The 22,134-nt window shown below is 43.7% G+C and overlaps 1 protein-coding gene across 1 annotated transcript; it reads right to left on the minus strand.

Moving 5' to 3' along the window:
• Positions 1-1,643: 1,643 nt before the first annotated feature.
• On the minus strand, positions 1,644-19,573 carry LOC122942516 (zinc finger protein OZF-like; the record flags this gene model as incomplete). The annotated part of the gene is made up of 2 exons (XM_044300182.1): positions 1,644-3,691; positions 19,522-19,573. Coding segments are annotated over 2 exons (1,413 nt in total), but the record flags the coding sequence as incomplete, so codon positions are not given.
• Positions 19,574-22,134: the final 2,561 nt, after the last annotated feature.

Consider the following 22,134-nt stretch of genomic DNA (forward strand, 5'->3'; position numbering starts at 1 on the left):
GAGTTTCTCCAAATTGCTATATCCTCTTCAAACTCTCCCAATACTGTTAAAACATACAGATGTAAACACATTCAATAAAGCTGTCACTAAATTCATATGGTCGAGGAAGCGTCCCCGGATATCCCTACAAAAACTGATGCTATGGAAGCCTGAGGGGTGAGTGAAGTTTCCAAACATACAGGGATACATTGCTTGCCTAATGAGATAGATTATGGACTGGCTTCATGACACAGATCACATCTCCAACAAAGATCTGGAACAAAACCTAGTGGCTCCTTGGGGCCTGGTGTCTTGCCCACATTCCAACTTGGCTGCTCTTCCCCTCAGAGGTCAAGTACTGATAAGAGATACAGTGGTAGCATGGAAAGTCATCAGGAAAGCATTCAGACTTCCCCACTCAATCTAAAAAAAAATGCCGCTTTGGAATCATCCTGAGTTTCCTCAAGGGAAACATGCAAGATTATCTGAGGACTGGAAATCCAGAGGGATAGTTAGGGCAGTACATCTGATGCACGTGGAGGAGAAACAAAGGTTGTCTCCGCGGGACTAAAGGAAAAATACCAACTCCAATACCAGACTCTCACTTTCTTCATATAATGCAAGTGCTAGGATTTTGGAGGCACAAAGTTCGTGACTTATCCAAAAAAGCACCCACAAACACCTTTGATAATATTGTGGGAAGCTCTCCGTGAATAGTATCACTTTTGGACCTTTACAGAGCCATGTCCGAAAACTTCACGAAAAGTTTTACCATCCAAGCTTTTCTACAAATCAGTGAAAAAATCCTTGAAGGGTGCGCAAAAGTTTGCTCCTGTGTCATAAATGAGAGATGGTGGGAATCTTACTTCAAAATGATGCATAATGCCATATATGGCTTTAACTTTTCAGCCTCTTCCAGGTTCCCAGATCGCATCATTTATTGTCCCAAATTTCACCTATTATTTTGGCTAAAAGGACCTAGGAATTTTAGTGAACAGCAAACTAAGCTGTAAAAACTAGTGTCAGGCAGCTGCTGCCAAGGCCAATAAGATAATGGGTTGCATCAAAAGGGGCATAAATGCCCATGATGAGAGAATAGTTCTACCACTTTACAAATCAGACCACACATGGAGTATTGTGTACAGTTCTGGGCTCCTGTGAACAAGGCAGACATATCAGAGCTGGAGAGGATTCAGAGGAGGGCATCTAAAGTAGTAACTGGAATGGGGCAACTACAGTACCCTGAAAGATTATCAAAATTAGGGTTATTCACTTTTGAAAAAAGACAACTGAGGGGAGATCTAATAACTATGTATAAATATATAATCTATTTATCCCCAGGACTGTGACTGTGATGAGGGGACATCCTCTGCATCTGGAGGAAAGAAGGTTTGTACACAAACATAGAAGAGGATTCTTTATGATAAGAGTAGTGAGACTATGGAACTGATGATGATGGTGAGTTCACTAAAAGAGTTCAAGAGGGGCCTGGATGTATTTCTGGAGCGTAATAATATTACAGGCTATAGCTACTAGAGATGGGTCGTTGATCGGGAGTTATTCTGATTGGAGTCGGGAAGGAATTTTTTTTCCCTCTTAAGTGGGGAAAATTGGCTTCTACCTCACAGGTGTTTTTTTTTGCCTTTCTCTGGATCAACTTGCAGGATAACAGGCCGAACTGGATGGACAATTGTATATTTTCGGCCTTATATACTATGTAACTATGTACCAAGTGGTATACCTATCACTAACACTTCTATTCCACTAGCACCTCAAGTTCTTCTTTTATTTTGGATAAATCATTCCCTAGGATCTGATTTACCCTTGCTCTTTACTCTTTCTCCAAATGTAAAAAGCCAGCTTCAGATTTTTGGCATGGCATATGGTCATGCCGTCAGGTCTAAAAATTTTGGGAAAGTCTGATAGTATATGTCAGGACATACTGGTCGATCAACCTCCCCCTCAAACATTGTTGTTTTACTATATTCGCTTTCCAACACACCAAGCTACTCGCCCTCAAAATGTTCCTCTTCCTCCACTCAATATTGCTGGTGGCCAAAAGAGTAGTATTACACCACTGGCTCTCCAGCTTAATGCCAGACGTATCAACAGTGATTTCACAACTGAAGATACAGTTCTGTATGATCAGATCGAGGCAAAAAGGCACAAAAAGAGCTCTGCTACTAAATTCTTTCAAAAATGGAAGACTTTTCTGACCACACATTTCATCCTCTCTGAAATCTCAGAGATAGTCAAACCATTTCAGTATACCTCCTGGTACATTATCTCCTCTTTAACTATAATGTTTCAATAAAAAGAATAAAAAAACAAAAAACACATAAGGGAGGTCACTAAAGGGCTAAGCATGGAGATGGCTTCTCTCTGTGAGTTTTTTGATGAGTAACAAGAGTTGATTTCTGCTTAAAACATTTTCCACATTCTGAGCATGAAAATGGCTTCTCACCAGTGTGATTTCTCTGATGTATAACAAGAGCCGATTTCTGCTTAAAACATTTTCCACATTCTGAGCATGAAAATGGCTTCTCCCCTGTGTGATCTCTCTGATGGAAAACAAGAGCCGATAGCTGCTTAAAACATTCACTGCATTCTGAACATGGATATGGCGTCTCTCCTGTGTGAATTCTCTGATGCGTAACAAGAGCTTGTTTATGCTTAAAACATTTCCCACATTCTGAGCATGAAAATGGCTTCTCTCCTGTGTGAGTTCTCTGATGTACAACAAGATATGAATTATTGTTAAAACATTTCTCACATTCTGAACATGAAAATGGCTTCTCCCCGGTGTGATTTCTCTGATGTACAACAAGAGCCAATTTCTTCTTAAAACATTTCCCACATTCTGAACATGAAAATGGCTTCTCTCCTGTGTGATTTCTCTGATGTACAACAAGATGTGAATTATTGTTAAAACATTTCCCACATTCTGAACATGAAAATGGCTTCTCCCCGGTGTGATTTCTCTGATGTACAACAAGAGATGATTTCTTCTTAAAACATTTCCCACATTCTGAACATGAAAATGGCCTCTCTTCTCTGTGAGTTTGTTGATGTGTAACAAGAGCTGATTTCTGGTTAAAACATTTCCCACATTCTGAACATGAAAATGGCTTTTCCCCGGTGTGAACTCTCTGATGTACAACAAGAGCCAATTTATGCTTAAAACATTTTCCACATTCTGAACATGAAAATGGCCTCTCTTCTCTGTGAGTTTTTTGATGTGTAACAAGAGCTGATTTCTGGTTAAAACATTTCCCACATTCTGAACATGAAAATGGCTTTTCCCCGGTGTGAACTCTCTGATGTACAACAAGATATGATTTCTGAGAAAAACGCTTACTACATTCTGAGCATGAAAATGGCTTCTCTCCTCTGTGAATTCTCTGATGTTTAACAAGAGATGAATTATTGGTAAAACATTTTCCACATTCTAAACATGAAAATGTCTTCTCTCTTACATAAGCTGTTGGATGTTTAGCACCTCTGCTGTGACTTGTATTCTGTGTTACAGTCTGTGATGAATCAGAAGATCGGACCTGTTTAAAAGAATCAAATGATGCATTGTTGCTGAGATTGGATGAAAATATATCTTGGATATTGGCATGCTCTTCAAATGTATCTCGTGTGATACCACGTTCATCTACTTCAAAATCCGAAGATACCAGATGTTTCTCTAAGTTCCTGGTACAGTCATCTGCCAAGAACAAAAGACATTTTATTATTGATGAATAATATACCAAAATATTCTATTGAAATTTTATTACATTTCAGTATAAAAAATCCACATAAAAAGGTATGGCACAAAATACAAGGATAAACTGACTAAAACCAAAAAGGTGGTGGCCAAAAAGATCACAATCTAATAGTAGACCGAGGGGCATAACTAGGCCAGGTTGGCACCCATCATGAGTAGAGTTGAGCGAACACCTGGATGTTCAGGTTCGAGAAGTTCGGCCGAACTTCCCGGAAATATTCGGGTTCGGGATCCGAACCCCATTGAAGTCAATGGGGACCCGAACTTTTCGGCACTAAAAAGGCTGTAAAACAGCCCAGGAAAGGGCTAGAGGGCTGCAAAAGGCAGCAACATGTAGGTAAATCCCCTGCAAACAAATGTGGATAGGGAAATGAATAAAAATAAAATAAATAAAAATTAACCAATATCAATTGGAGAGAGGTCCCATAACAGAGAATCTGGCTTTACGTCACCCACCACTGGAACAGTCCATTCTCAGATATTTAGGCCCCGGCACCCAGGCAGAGGAGAGAGGTCCCGTAACAGAGAATCTGGCTTCATGTCACCAGAGAATCAGTCTTCATGTCATAGCAGAGAATCAGGCTTCACGTCAGCCACCACTGTAACAGTCCATTGTCATATATTTAGGGCCAGGCACCCAGGCAGAGGAGAGAGGTCCCATAACAGAGAATCTGGGTTCATGTCAGCAGAGAATCAGTCTGCATGTCATAGAAGAGAATCAGGCTTCACGTCAGCCACCACTGTAACAGTCCATTGTCATATATTTAGGCCCAGGCACCCAGACAGAGGAGAGGTTCATTCAACTTTGGGTAGCCTCGCAATATAATGGTAAAATGAAAATAAAAATAGGATTGAATGAGGAAGTGCCCTGGAGTACAATAATATATGGTTAAGGGGAGGTAGTTAATGTCTAATCTGCACAAGGGATGGACAGGTCCTGTGGGATCCATGCCTGGTTCATTTTTATGAACGTCAGCTTGTCCACATTGGCTGTAGACAGGCGGCTGCGTTTGTCTGTAATGACGCCCCCTGCCGTGCTGAATACACGTTCAGACAAAACGCTGGCCGCCGGGCAGGCCAGCACCTCCAAGGCATAAAAGGCTAGCTCTGGCCACGTGGACAATTTAGAGACCCAGAAGTTGAATGGGGCCGAACCATCAGTCAGTATGTGGAGGGGTGTGCACACGTACTGTTCCACCATGTTAGTGAAATGTTGCCTCCTGCTAACACGTTGCGTATCAGGTGGTGGTGCAGTTAGCTGTGGCGTGTTGACAAAACTTTTCCACATCTCTGCCATGCTAACCCTGCCCTCAGAGGAGCTGGCCGTGACACAGCTGCCTTGGCGACCTCTTGCGCCTCCTCTGCCTTGACCTTGGGCTTCCACTTGTTCCCCTGTGACATTTGGGAATGCTCTCAGTAGCGCGTCTACCAACGTGCGCTTGTACTCGCGCATCTTCCTATCACGCTCCAGTGCAGGAAGTAAGGTGGGCACATTGTCTTTGTACCGTGGATCCAGCAGGGTGGCAACCCAGTAGTTCGCACACGTTAAAATGTGGGCAACTCTGCTGTCATTGCCCAGGCACTGCAGCATGTAATCGCTCATGTGTGCCAGGCTGCCCAGGGGTAAGGACAAGCTGTCCTCTCTGGGAGGCGTATCGTCATCGTCCTGCGTTTCCCCCCAGCCACGCACCAGTGATGGGCCCGAGCTGCGTTGGGTGCCACCCCGCTGTGACCATGCTTCATCCTCATCCTCCTCCTCATCCTCCAGTAGTGGGCCCTGGCTGGCCACATTTGTACCTGGCCTCTGCTGTTGCAAAAAACCTCCCTCTGAGTCACTTCGAAGAGACTGGCCTGAAAGTGCTAAAAATGACCCCTCTTCCTCCTCCTGGGCCACCTCCTCTTCCATCATCGCCCTAAGTGTTTTCTCAAGGAGACATAGAAGTGGTATTGTAACGCTGATAACGGCGTCATCGCCACTGGCCATGTTGGTGGAGTACTCGAAACAGCGCAACAGGGCACACAGGTCTCGCATGGAGGCCCAGTCATTGGTGGTGAAGTGGTGCTGTTCCGCAGTGCGACTGACCCGTGTGTGCTGCAGCTGAAACTCCACTATGGCCTGCTGCTGCTCGCACAGTCTGTCCAGCATGTGCAAGGTGGAGTTCCACCTGGTAGGCACGTCGCATATGAGGCGGTGAGCGGGAAGACCGAAGTTACGCTGTAGCGCAGACAGGCGAGCAGCGGCAGGATGTGAACGCCGGAAGCGTGAACAGACGGCCCGCACTTTATGCAGCAGCTCTGACATGTCGGAGTAGTTGTGAATGAACTTCTGCACCACCAAAGTCAGCACATGCGCCAAGCAAGGGATGTGCGTCAAACTGGCTAGTCCCAGAGCTGCAACGAGATTTCGCCCATTATCGCACACCACCAGGCCGGGCTTGAGGCTCACCGGCACCAACCACTCGTCGGTCTGTTGTTCTATACCCCGCCACAACTCCTGTGCGGTGTGGGGCCTGTCCCCCAAACATATGAGTTTCAGAATGGCCTGCTGACGTTTACCCCGGGCTGTGCTGAAGTTGGTGGTGAAGGTGTGTGGCTGACTGGATGAGCAGGTGGAAGAAGAGGAGGAGGAAGCTGAGTAGGAGGAGGTGGCAACAGGAGGCAAAGAATGTTGCCCTGCGATCCTTGGTGGCGAAAGGACGTGCGACAAACAGCTCTCCGCCTGGGGCCCAGCTGCCACTACATTTACCCAGTGTGCAGTTAGGGAGATATAGCGTCCCTGGCCGTGCTTACTGGTCCACGTATCTGTGGTTAGGTGGACCTTGCCACAGATGGCGTTGCGCAGTGCACACTTGATTTTATCGGATACTTGGTTGTGCAGGGAAGGCACGGCTCTCTTGGAGAAGTAGTGCCGGCTGGGAACAACATACTGTGGGACAGCAAGCGACATGAGCTGTTTGAAGCTGTCTGTGTCCACCAGCCTAAATGACAGCATTTCATAGGCCAGTAGTTTAGAAATGCTGGCATTCAGGGCCAGGGATCGAGGGTGGCTAGGTGGGAATTTACGCTTTCTCTCAAATGCTTGTGAGATGGAGAGCTGAACGCTGCCGTGTGACATGGTTGAGATGCTTGGTGACGGAGGTGGTGGTGTTGGTGGTACATCCCCCGTTTGCTGGGCGGCAGGTGCCAACGTTCCTCCAGAGGCAGAGGAAGAGGCCGAGGCGGCATCAGCAGAAGAGGCCGAGGCGGCAGCAGCAGAAGAGGTAGCAGGGGGAGCCTGAGTGACTTCCTTGTTTTTAAGGTGTTTACTCCACTGCAGTTCATGCTTTGCATGCAGGTGCCTGGTCATGCAGGTTGTGCTAAGGTTCAGAACGTTAATGCCTCGCTTCAGGCTCTGATGGCACAGCGTGCAAACCACTCGGGTCTTGTCGTCAGCACATTGTTTGAAGAAGTGCCATGCCAGGGAACTCCTTGAAGCTGCCTTTGGGGTGCTCGGTCCCAGATGGCGGCGGTCAGTAGCAGGCGGAGTCTCTTGGCGGCGGGTGTTCTGCTTTTGCCCACTGCTCCCTCTTTTGCTACGCTGTTGGCTCGGTCTCACCACTGCCTCTTCCTCCGAACTGTGAAAGTCAGTGGCACGACCTTCATTCCATGTGGGGTCTAGGACCTCATCGTCCCCTGCATCGTCTTCCACCCAGTCTTGATCCCTGACCTCCTGTTCAGTCTGCACACTGCAGAAAGACGCAGCAGTTGGCACCTGTGTTTCGTCATCATCAGAGACATGCTGAGGTGGTATTCCCATGTCCTCATCATCAGGAAACATAAGTGGTTGTGCGTCAGTGCATTCTATGTCTTTCACCGCTGGGGAAGGGCTAGGTGGATGCCCTTGGGAAACCCTGCCAGCGGAGTCTTCAAACAACATAAGAGACTGCTGCATAACTTGTGGCTCAGACAGTTTCCCTGGTATGCATGGGGGTGATGTGACAGACTGATGGGCTTGGTTTTCAGGCGCCATCTGTGCGCTTTCTGCAGAAGACTGGGTGGGAGATAATGTGAACGTGCTGGATCCACTGTCGGCCACCCAATTGACTAATGCCTGTACCTGCTCAGGCCTTACCATCCTTAGAACGGCATTGGGCCCCACCAAATATCGCTGTAAATTATGGCGGCTACTGGGACCTGAGGTAGTTGGTACACTAGGACGTGTGGCTGTGGCAGAACGGCCACGTCCTCTCCCAGCACCAGAGGGTCCACTAACACCACCACGACCATGTCCGCGTCAGCGTCTTTTACTAGATGTTTTCCTCATTGTTATCGTTCACCACAACAACAAAAATATTATTTGGCCCAATGTATTGAATTCAAATTCAGGCCTTTTTTTAAAGACACCTAACACTATCTGGCTATCTATTTAGGTACCGTATTACACTAATACAGGCACAGCAGTAACCACAGATTTAGCTGACTATAAATTTGAGGCCTATTATTTAGGCGCTGGGTGACAGGTATACGTTTACAGACAGAATTAGACTGGGATATGCACAGTAGCGTGTGTGTGAAGTTATTGAGAATGACCCCATGTGCACCTTGAATCTTATATTCCCTTTTAGGGATAAATTTAAAGTAGGCCTGATACAGCAGAAACCACTAATTTAGAGAATTGCTAAATTGGGAATTGTATTTCAACCCAGAACAAAAACTGTGCTTTGACGGACACTAAATAACTTGACCAGCTACAGCAATAACCACAGATTTAGCAGACTACAAATTTGAGGCCTATTATTTAGGCGCTGGGTGACAGGTATACGTTTACGGACAGAATTAGACTGGGATATGGCCAAAAAATAACCACACTATTGATGGTTAAATGCACTTGGTGTGACAGCTTGACCAACCACACTATTGAGGGTTAAATGCACTTGGTGACAGGCTCAGCTTGCCCCTGATGTAGTATATGGCCAAAAAATAACCAAACTATTGATGGTTAAATGCACTTGGTGTGACAGCTTGACCCTGATGTAGGATTTAGCCAAAAAACAACCGCACTATTGAGGGTTAAATGCACTTGGTGACAGGCTCAGCTTGGCCCTATGTAGTATATGGCCAAAGAATAACCAGACTATTGATGGTTAAATGCACTTGGTGTGACAGCTTGACCCTGATGTAGGATTTAGCCAAAAAACAACCACACTACTGAGGGTTAAATGCACTTGTTGGCAGCTTGTGCTGGCGCACCACAAGACACAAAATGGCCGCCGATCACCCCAGAAAAAAAGTGACTGAAAAACGCTCTGGGCAGCATAAAAACAGTGAGCAATTCAATAGCAGCAGTTCAATCATCCACAGCTGCAGATCGATCACTGGATGGAGTCTTTTGGAGGAGTTAATCACTGCCTAATCTCGCCCTAACTTCGCAGCTGCAACCTCTCCCTATACTGATCAGAGCAGAGTGACGTGCGGCGCTACGTGACTCCAGCTTAAATAGAGGCTGGGTCACATGCTGCACTGGCCAATCACAGCCATGCCAATAGTAGGCATGGCTGTGACGGCCTCTTGGGGCAAGTAGTATGACGCTTGTTGATTGGCTGCTTTGCAGTCTTTAAAAAAGCGCCAAGAAAGCGACGAACACCGAACCCGAACTTTTACGAAAATGTCCGGGTTCGGGTCCGTGTCACGGACACCCCAAAATTCGGTACGAACCCGAACTATACAGTTCGGGTTCGCTCATCCTTAATCATGAGCAAATTCCCTGCAACCTCCACCCAATCAGTCATTTTAAATACATATAAATAAAACATTTCCTAGCACTGGACAAGAGGCGCTGAATGTCCCCTTAGTTCCCCACACCATAGTTATCTACCCTAAGAGTCTCTTTCACAGTAGAATTCCTGTTTAGTGTACTCAGAAGAATGCCCCCTTGATGTCTCCAAAAGGTACTTATGCCCCCTTAGTGCCCCCACACAATAGTTATGCCCCTTACAATAATACTTCTCCTTAGTGGCCTGACAACTATGCCCCCTTTGGGCACCTCCTGCAGTAGTACTGTCGCTTAGTGCCCCCCTTTATATCAGTGAAGCTCCTATACTATGAATAAAATTAATAAAGTAATACCGAGCACATCATGCTCTTCCCAGCGGCAGACATGATGTGATGACGTCATCTCTCCTGCTGAGCTGAGGAGCGCGCACAGGCCGGGGGATTATCTCAGGTCTGTGCGCTCTCCCTCTCAGCCCAGCAGGTACAATGACATCACTGTATCACACCTGCTGCTGGGGAGAGTGCAGGCCGGGAAATGAGACCTGGACTATAATGGATGACAGATACAGCAGCTGGACTCGGAGGGAGGAGAGTAGAATGGACAGTAGGAAGCACAGTCCTGTCACTCTCAAGTAAACAAACTGGAAGGCACGCTCCATAAAATCATCTTTTTTTTCGTGGATTAATATTAAGGGCCTGCGATTCATATATAAACACCATCCAATGATAATGAAAATTCTATCACTACAGATGAACTATTTCTTGAAATTAATTTCAGGTGTAATTCTGATGAATCAATCAGAAGAGTCAATTAGGGAATGTTAAATAATATGTGATCCAGTATTACTTGGTGTTTAATGTAGAAGATTTATTATGCTGCACACTGACACCATTTATACTGATACAAAAGGGCAATGGAAGGTCCCACCAGATACCAACGGCCATCTGACCAATGACTGGTCATAAAATCTGTCAGATGATCTGTTGGTGTAAATGCATCTTTAGATTTAAACAGCAGATCTTGATGGCTTGCTCGCCCAAATGCATTCAGCATGGCAGAACATTCCTCAGACCATCATTAACCCCTTAGTGACCAGCCTGTTTTGGGCCTTACTGCCCAAGGGTTCTTCTTCCTTTTTTAATTGTCGCGTTCCTTATAAATTTTTTGTATTTTTTTTTTCAGGGATCGACCGATTATCGGTTTGGCCGATATTATCGGCCGATATTCATGTTTTTGCAAGTTATCGGTATCGGCATCTAAACTACCGATACCACCGATAATGCTTATGGCGCCCGCCGCATGTGCCCGCCCGAAGTCTGAGTCCGGCCATGTCTTTCGGCTGCCATTGCCAACTATCGCGGGAGTACAGGAGAGACTACGCTTGTGGGCGTGCCTGCCTACAACGTGCCGAACGGAACTCCATAGCAGACGCTGACGTCATTGGAGGAGGTCAGTGGCGAGAACCAGAGTGCCTGCGTCTGCCACCATTACAGTCTAGACTCTATACAGTTGTGCCATGGTAAAATAAATACGTGTGCCGTCATAGTTTGTTACCTACAATCTGAATCACCTTATATACCTCAGGCTTATATACTATTATACAGTGTGTTATATCATGTATTCTATACCTCGACCGTGCTACATCATACACAGTGCCACATTATATAGTATGTAATTGTATTGTAATGTGTGCATGATGTAGTATGGAGGTATATATGATACATATACAGGGAGTGCAGAATTATTAGGCAAATGAGTATTTTGACCACATCATCCTCTTTATGCATGTTGTCTTACTCCAAGCTGTATAGGCTCGAAAGCCTACTACCAATTAAGCATATTAGGTGATGTGCATCTCTGTAATGAGAAGGGGTGTGGTCTAATGACATCAACACCCTATATCAGGTGTGCATAATTATTAGGCAACTTCCTTTCCTTTGGCAAAATGGGTCAAAAGAAGGACTTGACAGGCTCAGAAAAGTCAAAAATAGTGAGATATCGTGCAGAGGGATGCAGCACTCTTAAAATTGCAAAGCTTCTGAAGCGTGATCATCGAACAATCAAGCGTTTCATTCAAAATAGTCAACAGGGTCGCAAGAAGCGTGTGGAAAAACCAAGGTGCAAAATAACTGCCCATGAACTGAGAAAAGTCAAGCGTGCAGCTGCCAAGATGCCACTTGCCACCAGTTTGGCCATATTTCAGAGCTGCAACATCACTGGAGTGCCCAAAAGCACAAGGTGTGCAATACTCAGAGACATGGCCAAGGTAAGAAAGGTTGAAAGACGACCACCACTGAACAAGACACACAAGCTGTGAAACGTCAAGACTGGGCCAAGAAATATCTCAAGACTGATTTTTCTAAGGTTTTATGGACTGATGAAATGAGAGTGAGTCTTGATGGGCCCGTGGCTGGATTGGTAAAGGGCAGAGAGCTCCAGTCCGACTCAGACGCCAGCAAGGTGGAGGTGGAGTACTGGTTTGGGCTGGTATCATCAAAGATGAGCTTGTGGGGCCTTTTCGGGTTGAGGATGGAGTCAAGCTCAACTCCCAGTCCTACTGCCAGTTTCTGGAAGACACCTTCTTCAAGCAGTGGTACAGGAAGAAGTCTGCATCCTTCAAGAAAAACATGATTTTCATGCAGGACAATGCTCCATCACACGCGTCCAAGTACTCCACAGCGTGGCTGGCAAGAAAGGGTATAAAAGAAGAAAATCTAATGACATGGCCTCCTTGTTCACCTGATCTGAACCCCATTGAGAACCTGTGGTCCATCATCAAATGTGAGATTTACAAGGAGGGAAAACAGTACACCTCTCTGAACAGTGTCTGGGAGGCTGTGGTTGCTGCTGCACGCAATGTTGATGGTGAACAGATCAAAACACTGGCAGGCTTTTGAGTGTCCTTGCAAAGAAAGGTGGCTATATTGGTCACTGATTTGTTTTTTGTTTTGTTTTTGAATGTCAGAAATGTATATTTGTGAATGTTGAGATGTTCTATTGGTTTCACTGGTAAAAATAAATAATTGAAATGGGTATATATTTGTTTTTTGTTAAGTTGCCTAATAATTATGTACAGTAATAGTCACCTGCACACACAGATATCCCCCTAAAATAGCTAAAACTATAAACAAACTAAAAAGTACTTCCAAAAATATTCAGCTTTGATATTAATGAGTTTTTTGGGTTCATTGAGAACATGGTTGTTGTTCAATAATAAAATTAATCCTCAAAAATACAACTTGCCTAATAATTCTGCACTCCCTGTAACACACTGTATATGTGTTATATGAGGTATATAACACAGTATATGATGGTATACTATTATCAGGTATATAAGGACTCTAAGAAGTGCATGATAAAAGTATGACCGAGGTATATGATATATAACACTGTATATGTGTAATATAATGAGGTATATAAGGACTCCTTATATACCTCATTATATTACACACATACAGTGTGTTATATTATATCATATACCTCGCTCATACTTCATCATACACTCCTTAGAGTCCTTATATACCTGATAATAGTATACATATACATAACATATACTGTGTTATATATACCTCATGCTATTATACATATATACAGTGTGTTATATATGTATTATAATATTATATACCTCATACTACATCATACACGCATTACAATTACATACTATAATGTGTGTATGATGTAGTATGAATATGAGGTATATAATACACACGGTATATGTATAATAGTATGAGGTATATATATATAACACACATTATACACTAACCTAAAGAATTATTAGGAACACCATACTAATACGGTGTTGGACCCCCTATTGCCTTCAGAACTGCCTTAATTCTACGTGGCATTGATTCAACAAGGTGCTGATAGCATTCTTTAGAAATGTTGGCCCATATTGATAGGATAGCATCTTGCAGTTGATGGAGATTTGAGGGATGCACATCCAGGGTACGAAGCTCCTGTTCCACCACATCCCAAAGATGCTCTATTGGGTTGAGATCTGGTGACTGTGGGGGCCATTTTAGTACAGTGAACTCATTGTCATGTTCAAGAAACCAATTTGAAATGATTCAAGCTTTGTTACATGGTGCATTATCCTGCTGGAAGTAGCCATCAGAGGATGGGTACATGGTGGTCATGAAGGGATGGACATGGTCAGAAACAATGCTTAGGTAGCCCGTGGCATTTAAACGATGGCCAATTGGCACTAAGGGGCCTAAAGTGTGCCCAGAAAACATCCCCCACACCATTACACCACCACCACCAGCCTGCACAGTGGTAACAAGGCATGATGGATACATGTTCTCATTCTGTTTACGCCAAATTCAGACTCTACCATTTGAATGTCTCAACAGAAATCGAGGCTCATCAGACCAGGCAAAATTTTTTCAGTCTTCAACAGTCCAATTTTGGTGAGCTCATGCAAATTGTAGCCTTTTTTCCTATTTGTAGTGGAGATGAGTGGTACTCAGTGGGGTCTTCTGCTGTTGTAGTCCATCCGCCTCAAGGTTGTGCGTGTTGTGGCTTCACAAATGCTTTGCTGCATACCTTGGTTGTAACGAGTGGTTATTTCAGTCAACGCTGCTCTTCTATCAGCTTGAATCAGTCGGCCCATTCTCCTCTGATCTCTAGCATCAACAAGGCATTTTCGCCCACAGGACTACCGCATACTGGATGTTTTTCCCTTTTCACACCATTCTTTGTAAACCCTAGAAATGGTTGTGCGTGAAAATCCCAGTAACTGAGCAGATTGTGAAATACTCAGACCGGCCCGTCTGGCACCAACAACCATGCCACGCTCAAAATTGCTTAAATCACCTTTCTTTCCTATTCTGACAATCAGTTTGGAGTTCAGGAGATTGTCTTGACCAGGACCACAACCCTACATGCATTGGAGCAACTGCCATGTGATTGGTTGACTAGATAATCGCATTAATGAGAAATAGAACAGGTGTTCCTAATAATTCTTTAGGTGAGTGTATATTATGTATACTATTATCAGGTATATAAGGACTCTAAGGAGCGTATGATGTAGTTATGAGCGAGGTATTATACACTGTATATGTGTAATATGAGGTATGTATAAGGCCTCATGTACACGACCTTGGTGTGTTTTGCGGTCCACAAATCGCGGATCCGCAAAACACGGATGGCGTCCATGCATGTTCTGCAATTTGCGGAATGGCACGGACACTCAGCCTTTAATATAACTGCCTATTCTTGTCCGCAAAGCGCAGAAAATAGGACAGGTTATATATATATATATATATATATTTTACTCCCCCCTCAATTCCACATATTTCTTGCGCGCTGTTCCTTAATCTGTACTGTTCCTAAAAGGCTAATAGCACTAGTAGTCATGTTACCCTCTTCTTTCAATGCAGGTGGATGCACAAAGAAAAAATTTAAGTTTAGTTTGGGACTATTTCAGTCAACCCACCCCAGGATGGGCAATGTGCAACACATGCAAAATCAATGTGAGCATGGGATCTGCAACTGCAAAAACAAAGAGTACATCAAATCTTTGGACCCATCTAAGAATACAAAGAATGCTGGAACAAAAGCGAGCCCTTAGCATCTACGCTGGTGAACATGGAGGATATTCTTGCCCTAATGCTGATCAGTGGGAGATTGTAGCAAATCTGATTCAGACCCTCCTCCCAATAGAGGAAGTGACCAAAGAGGTTAGCCATAACGACTCAAGTGTGTCATCCGTCATTCCATGTGTGAGTGCTGAAGATGCTTCTTCAAGAGAATGAAGGGCTCACTACACGAGGCATTAAAACGCTTAGGGAGGTCATGAAGGAAAGCCTCAACAAACATTTTTTGAAGTATGAAGAGAATATAAACGTAGTGTTGACATGTCTTTTAGATCCTCGATTCAAACATCATGCTTTCTCTTCTGATAATGTATTGAGCAAGGCAAAAGAATGGCTGACAGAAGATATGCGAAAGGAGTTGCAGGTTCCAGAAAGGTCACATCTGGAAGAGCCTGATGTTACTAGTCTGGAAGAGCCTACTACTAGTACTACTAGTCTGGAAGAGCCTACTACTAGTACTACTAGTCTGGAAGAGCAGGATGAAGATGCAACAGAAACATATAAATTCCCAAAAAGGAAACACATGGAAAAAAGGCTTAAACATGGCCAAATTGATGCCATGTTCAGCCTTTTATTGGGGCCTCATGTAGAGGATTCTCTAACTATACCAAAGGTCTGCCTTGATGATGAGCTTCATCATTATTTGAAAGAACCAGTGATCAATAGAAAGGACAATCCACGTGAGTGGTGGAAAGAAAATGAGGCACGCTTTAAAACCCTTGCTTCTTATGCCAGAAGATACCTTTGCTCTCCACCCTCCTCTGTACCCAGTGAGCGTGTATTTAGTGAAGTGTCAGCAATGTACGAAAGAAACAGAAGCCGTTTAACAGGAGAACATGCAGAAATGTTGTGCTTCTGCACTACAATGTACTCCTTCTCAACTGGAAGTATTAAAGAAATTCTAAATATTCTCTCATTGTGTACCAAGGCGGGTTCTCGGCACATAAATGTGAAAGGATAAATTCCAGCACTGGATAAATTTACCGTTGCACTTGCATTGTATTTATTTTTAATTTTATATCACAGGTTTCATCTTGTGGACATCACCTCCCACCATAACAGGATGACATGTTTCGAATGTCCAGGAGGTTACAACTTAGGGTACTTTCACACTTTTGTTTTTCTTTTCCGGCATAGAGTTCCATCACAGGGGCTCTATACCAGAAAAGAACTGATCAGTTTTATCCCCATGCATTCTGAATTGAGAGCAATCCGTTCATGATGCATCAGGATGTCTTCAGTTCAGTCTTTTTGACTGATCAGGACAGAGATAAAACCGCAGCATGCTACGGTTTTATCTCTGGCCAAAAAAACTGGCGACGGAACTGCCTACCGGATTTCTCTGCCGCAAGTGTGAAAGTAGCCTAAGAACGCTACAGTTTGAAACATGTCAACCTGTGGTGGTGGGAGGTGAATCAGGTGATGTCCACATTTGAACATTGTTGTTCTTTCTTGTTAGTTGTTACCTGTGGCGAAACCAACCTCGCCACTGTGTTTTGGAGGGGGCTGTTTACCAGCCTCCTGCCCTGGGATTATGGTCCCTTAAGTTATTGGGTCTTAAGGCACTTGAGACTGAGCCCTCTGTCCCTGGATTGCATCATTTGCCTTACTTGCTTGGATGAAGCACATGGTGAGAATAATAGATAGCGGCCATTTTAACTCACAGACACTGTTCTGACTTTCCAACACGGTGCTATCTTGCCTGTATTTGGTGCACAGAGACATCATTCAGTAGTTTGAAACTACCAAACAGGGGACACATTTATTAGTGACTATTTTCTGTATAACTTGTATATTTTCAGTGTAACTGTATCTTCCAAACTACTGAACGGATGTGGGTGAATTTTGGACATGTGGTTCACCCAGATCCCCCGGTTCCGAGGATATATTGGTTATGGGGTTATTGCATGTTTTGGGGTTCCTGTGATATGTTTTATAAAACTGTATTTCTCTGCCTTTGATAATTATATTCACCCTTGTGTTCAAATAATCATCATCGGCAGAGAGGAGGATTTTTTGTGGGTGTGTTTCTATTGTCCCATTGTGTGTTTAAATGGTGATGTCTGTCCTGTTGTCTCCACATGTGTATTGGTGATCTCCCCTTTGTCCTGAGAGATAATTGGATTGCCCTCGGTGGTCTCCCAGGCAGAGGGGAGGAAACCATGATGCATTGTGGGGATGTGTTGTATCTGTTCTGTATTTGCAAAACTGTAATAAAAACAAGGCTGGGTGTGCCAGCACATCAGACGACTGCTGACCCTCAAGACGGAGCCTTGTCTCGTTATTGGGGGGGATTCCCTGTATGCTGTTGGAGACTGATTGCCAGGAGTGTAAGTTGACTGTACGCTTTTCCTGTTCGTCTGCTGACAGCTATTCGCGAGGTTCCAGTTTGGAGTGCTATCTTGTATCCAGTTCGGGAGGTTGGTGTTCTGCAGTAGCTGTGCCTGTCTCTCGGAAAGGGGTATATCGCCTAAACGGATTTTAACCCCTTGTCTGCTGAAACGGTCCGTTACATTACCTTTGACTGATATTTTAAAAAAAAGAAAAAGAAGTGGTACAATTTGTTGTATTTGACTCATATCACTAATGAAAAAGAAAGATTTACAAAAAAAATCTAAATGTTAACAATAAACATGTTAATTTAACAGCAGATTTGTGTAGGATTTTTTTATTTAAAAAAAAAAAAAAATGCACAGAATATCGGTATCAATTATCGGCTATAGGCCTGAAAGTTCCAGATTATCGGTATCGGTCCTAAAAAATCTATATTGGTCGATCCCCATTTCTTTCTATGGAGTTGTGTGTGGGTTTGATTTTTGCGGGACGACTTCTATTTTTTATTGGTATTATTTTGGAGCAAATGTCGTTTTTTGATAGCTTATTACGTTTTTTCCGTGGCAACTAAGAATAATTAGCAATTATGGGTTTTTTTTGTTTTTTTTACGGTGTTCACCGTAGGGGATAATTTATGTAATATTTATGAAATATGGGTCATTATGGACACGGAAATACCAAACATATGGAGGAGATTTTTATTTATTTTTTTGCAATTTTTAAAAAAATGAAAAGCGTATTTTCAATGGAAATAAAAGCGTAATTTTTTAATGGGATTTTTTTTTACTTTTTTAATCAATTTAATAGTCCCACAAGGGGACTATAACAGACAGCTTTTTTTATAGATTTTAAAATACAATGCATTGTCCCTATAGTGAATTGCATTTTAATGTCAGTGCTATTCTGACATTGACCAGCAGCGCGCCAGAGAGGAGCAGCCTGCTGGTAATTACTCTAGCCTAGGGCCTACACGAGACCCCAGCCAGCGTCCACACACATCGGCATTTACGGGGTACCGATGGGAGACAGAGGGAGTCCCCTCCCTCTGTCAGCACTTTACATGCGGCAGGCCCACGGCATATAAAGTGTTAAACAGCCTGGATTGGCACTACTGCCAGTCCGGGCTGTTAGAGCAGGGCCGGGGCTCTCTTGTGAGAGCGGGGATCCTGCTCCCCTCTGAACGGGGGACCCGTGCAGAAATTAGACTGGGCAGCCGTAAAAAAAATGGCGGCTTAGCCTAAGGCCCCTTAGTGACCGCTGTAAAAAGGCATATGGGTGGTCATTAAGGGGTTAATAACCCCATTGATAGCATGTCAAGGCGTGTAGGTGAATTTATTTATGCACATGTAAGAAATAAAGATTTTTAAGAATTTTTGGGAAAAAGATGTAAGCCATATGTTGTATTGGTATCCTGTTCTCAGCAACTTCCTAGTAATTAGTGCCTGGTCCTCTCAAAGCCAGTGAGTGAGTACTGTCTATCTGGACAATGGTCCATTAGCATCAAAGGTACTGTAGTTGTCAATTATCTAAAGAATGTCTGACAATTGTCCAGTAGGTGTTACATGGCTAGTGGGGCAGGAAATTGCTAGAAAACCATGAGGAACAACCAAAAAGATGTGTCCAAGCCATATTCTAGACAATGCTAGGACTGGCTGTTAGGAAGGAAGGAAGGAAGGAAGGAAGGAAGAAGCGAAGAGGCAGAAGAGAGAAGGAGAAGAGAAAAGAAAAGTGCTACAGAAGAGGAAACCTGGAGGGGCCAGAGCAAAGACCGGGACTGGAGAGACATGAGAAGACCTCTGTATAGTAACAACACTGTACTGTAGAGGGATAGGAATTTGTGGTTTAGTTACCAAATGGTCTTGGGAGTAACTTTATTATTAGTAGTAATTATTAGTAATTGTTATTGTGTACAAGTCTCTCCGTATGTGAGATTTATGTTTGTTCCTTTATACTTTCATATATACTCATCAATAATAATAATTGTAATATCATTATTCCCACATTGCACAATATATCTATATTTTTTTTACATTTGTAGAAGCAGAATCTTAGAGACCTCTCTGCTTTACTTAGTGGTCACTACTCACCTGGGCGGTTATCTGTAGGAATGTCCTCTGTACTCTGCTCATCGCCCCTCACATAGGTCTCTGTAGGATTAATATTGTTCAGATCTTCACCCGGATTCACAAGCTGTGAAAGAAATATTGTAGAAGTCATCAGACGGATGGAGAAGTCGTGTGGAAGGTTTTATATGACCTGAAAAGATCAGTAATTAGAATGATGACCAAAAACGACCGGACAGCAGGACTTATCTGACCCAAATAGCTGCAGGTCTCCTGTATAAATCCAATCTGATTGCCTCATTATTCCAACCAGTTTGCAATGCAGGGAGTGTAGTCCTTATATTCCACCCCTGACATTACATTGTGTATATAACATTACATTGTTTGCGCACCTGTTGCCCTTTCTGGCCGTCCCAGGGCTGTGGAGCCGGTAAGCCAAAGTTCTTTCGATCCGTGGCTTGTTTACCTCCTCGGAATGGGCATAATCATCTGCTCTGCTGCAGCCAATGACTGGATTCAGGGGTAACATGTCCACAAGAAAAACATCACCACTAAAGCCAGTCATTGGCTGCAGTAAAGCAGGTGACCATGCCTGTGCCGGCGAGGAAGCAAACAACATTTCCTGGAAGATGGGCACACAGGAGCTGGCACACATAACCAGAGCTGAGGGTAGAAGGTACGTATGAATCTTTCCATAGTAGAGGCTGCGGACACATGTAAGAAGTTACTTATTCCTGAACAAACCCTTTAATGCTGTCTTCCTGTTCTGTCTAGAAGGTTTTGGTATGTAAAGGAATCCCAGCGGACCAGAGTTTCTTCTATCAATATTCTTTATATTTATTCCATAAGTAGGTACAATAAAGGACGCGTTTCGGCCCGTCCAGCCTTCATCAGCAAGCATAGTAGAAATGATACAAATCTCACATTTATAATGATTACCCACACACACGTGGGATGACGTCAGACGCCCAGGTCAGGCGGCCGTAGCCACTTGTCAATCACAAATAGTAGGCGTATACCTCAGCCTACATAACACATAATAGAAATACAAATCTATGAAAAGAGACTCCTATATGGTAAGTTATTTCATAGTAGAATAATTAAATTGCCAAATATTAACAAATGAATGAAGTCATAGAAACTGAAAGCTAAATAACGATACCGCAACAATCTCAAGTGTCATCTTGATTGCGCCGTCGAAAGGGAAATTAATAAACATTAATACATCATATACATCAAATAACATCCAACTACGTGATATCATAATCCCTATTCAATCCCCTGGGTTGCAAAGTACCCAGGGTATGGATCCAATAGACTTCCCTACGGAGTAGCTGTTTCTTTATATCTCCACCTCTCCTATGTCTTGTGACCTGCTCCAATATTTGGAATCTCAATTGAGAGACTGAGTGACCTGCACTATGAAAATAAGCTGGTATAGGTAATAATAAATTCTTAGTCCTAATAGTGGACTTAAGTTTACATATGCGATCCCTCACTGTCTGCATAGTCTCTCCAACATATACAAGGCCACATGGACATTTAATTAGATAAATGACATTGGAGGATTCGCATGTAAAGAAGCTGTGACAAACTCCCCTCTTTTGAGGTTGCCACGAGTGCTTGGAGAGGACTACTTGCCAGCCTCTTACCATGTGATTATGGTCCCATGTTGTATGCACTGGTTTTATGCAATAGCGGCATAGTTATATAAGTTCATGTATTTTTCTATCTTTGGAATTGTATTGTATGTTATGTGAGGGTACCCAGATAGCTAATTTTAGTGTATTTGTGTAGTCTGAGTGCCATTCACCTAATAATATGCACTCAGACTTGAGCTATCTGGGGATATGTTAAATGTCTGTGTTTACTGTAAGGGTTGTGACATTGTATGTTTAAATGGTGATTTCTGTCCTGTTGTCTCCACATGTGTATTGGCAATTTCCCTTTGTCCTGAAAGATAATTGAATTGCTCCTCAGGTGTCTCCAGGGCAGAGAGGAGGAAACCATGATGCATTGTGGGGATGTATTGTGTCTGTGTATCCTGAATTGCTGCATATCTGTCCTGTGTCACAGTCTTCCTTCTGGTCCCCTAGGGGCGTGTCCACCAGATGGGGACCTGCATAAATATGGGCGGGTAGCCCTCAATAAAGGGTTCCTGTTTTATACCTTCATGAAGTTTTGGCTCATGTTTGGGGAATGCGACAACTACACTCTTGGGGATTGCTATATCACAATACTCCCCTGAGTATAAGCTCTTGTAAGAGCTTGTTCATGGTTCCTGCTGTCTGGATGTAGGAGAGGTTCACCCACTGGAAGCTGAAGCCCAATTTTGGGTCCAGCGTGGGTGGAGGACAGTGAGACCCCAACCAAGCTGCGGCGGTTCGTGGAGTCTGCAGTGCGTATGGTGTCAAGTGCGTACGATGTCAAGTGGAGTGCTTTGAGTCCTCGGAAAGCACTATGAGCATCGATCGACGGAGATACCCGGTCGGGGTGCTAGGAGATCCGTTACAGATGCCCTGTATCTTAAAGGATTTCCCTGTATACAGGGAGTGCAGAATTATTAGGCAAATGAGTATTTTGACCACATCATCCTCTTTATGCATGTTGTCTTACTCCAAGCTGTATAGGCTTGAA

This window comes from Bufo gargarizans, chromosome 6 (assembly GCF_014858855.1).
Source record: "Bufo gargarizans isolate SCDJY-AF-19 chromosome 6, ASM1485885v1, whole genome shotgun sequence".
NCBI lineage: Eukaryota > Metazoa > Chordata > Amphibia > Anura > Bufonidae > Bufo > Bufo gargarizans.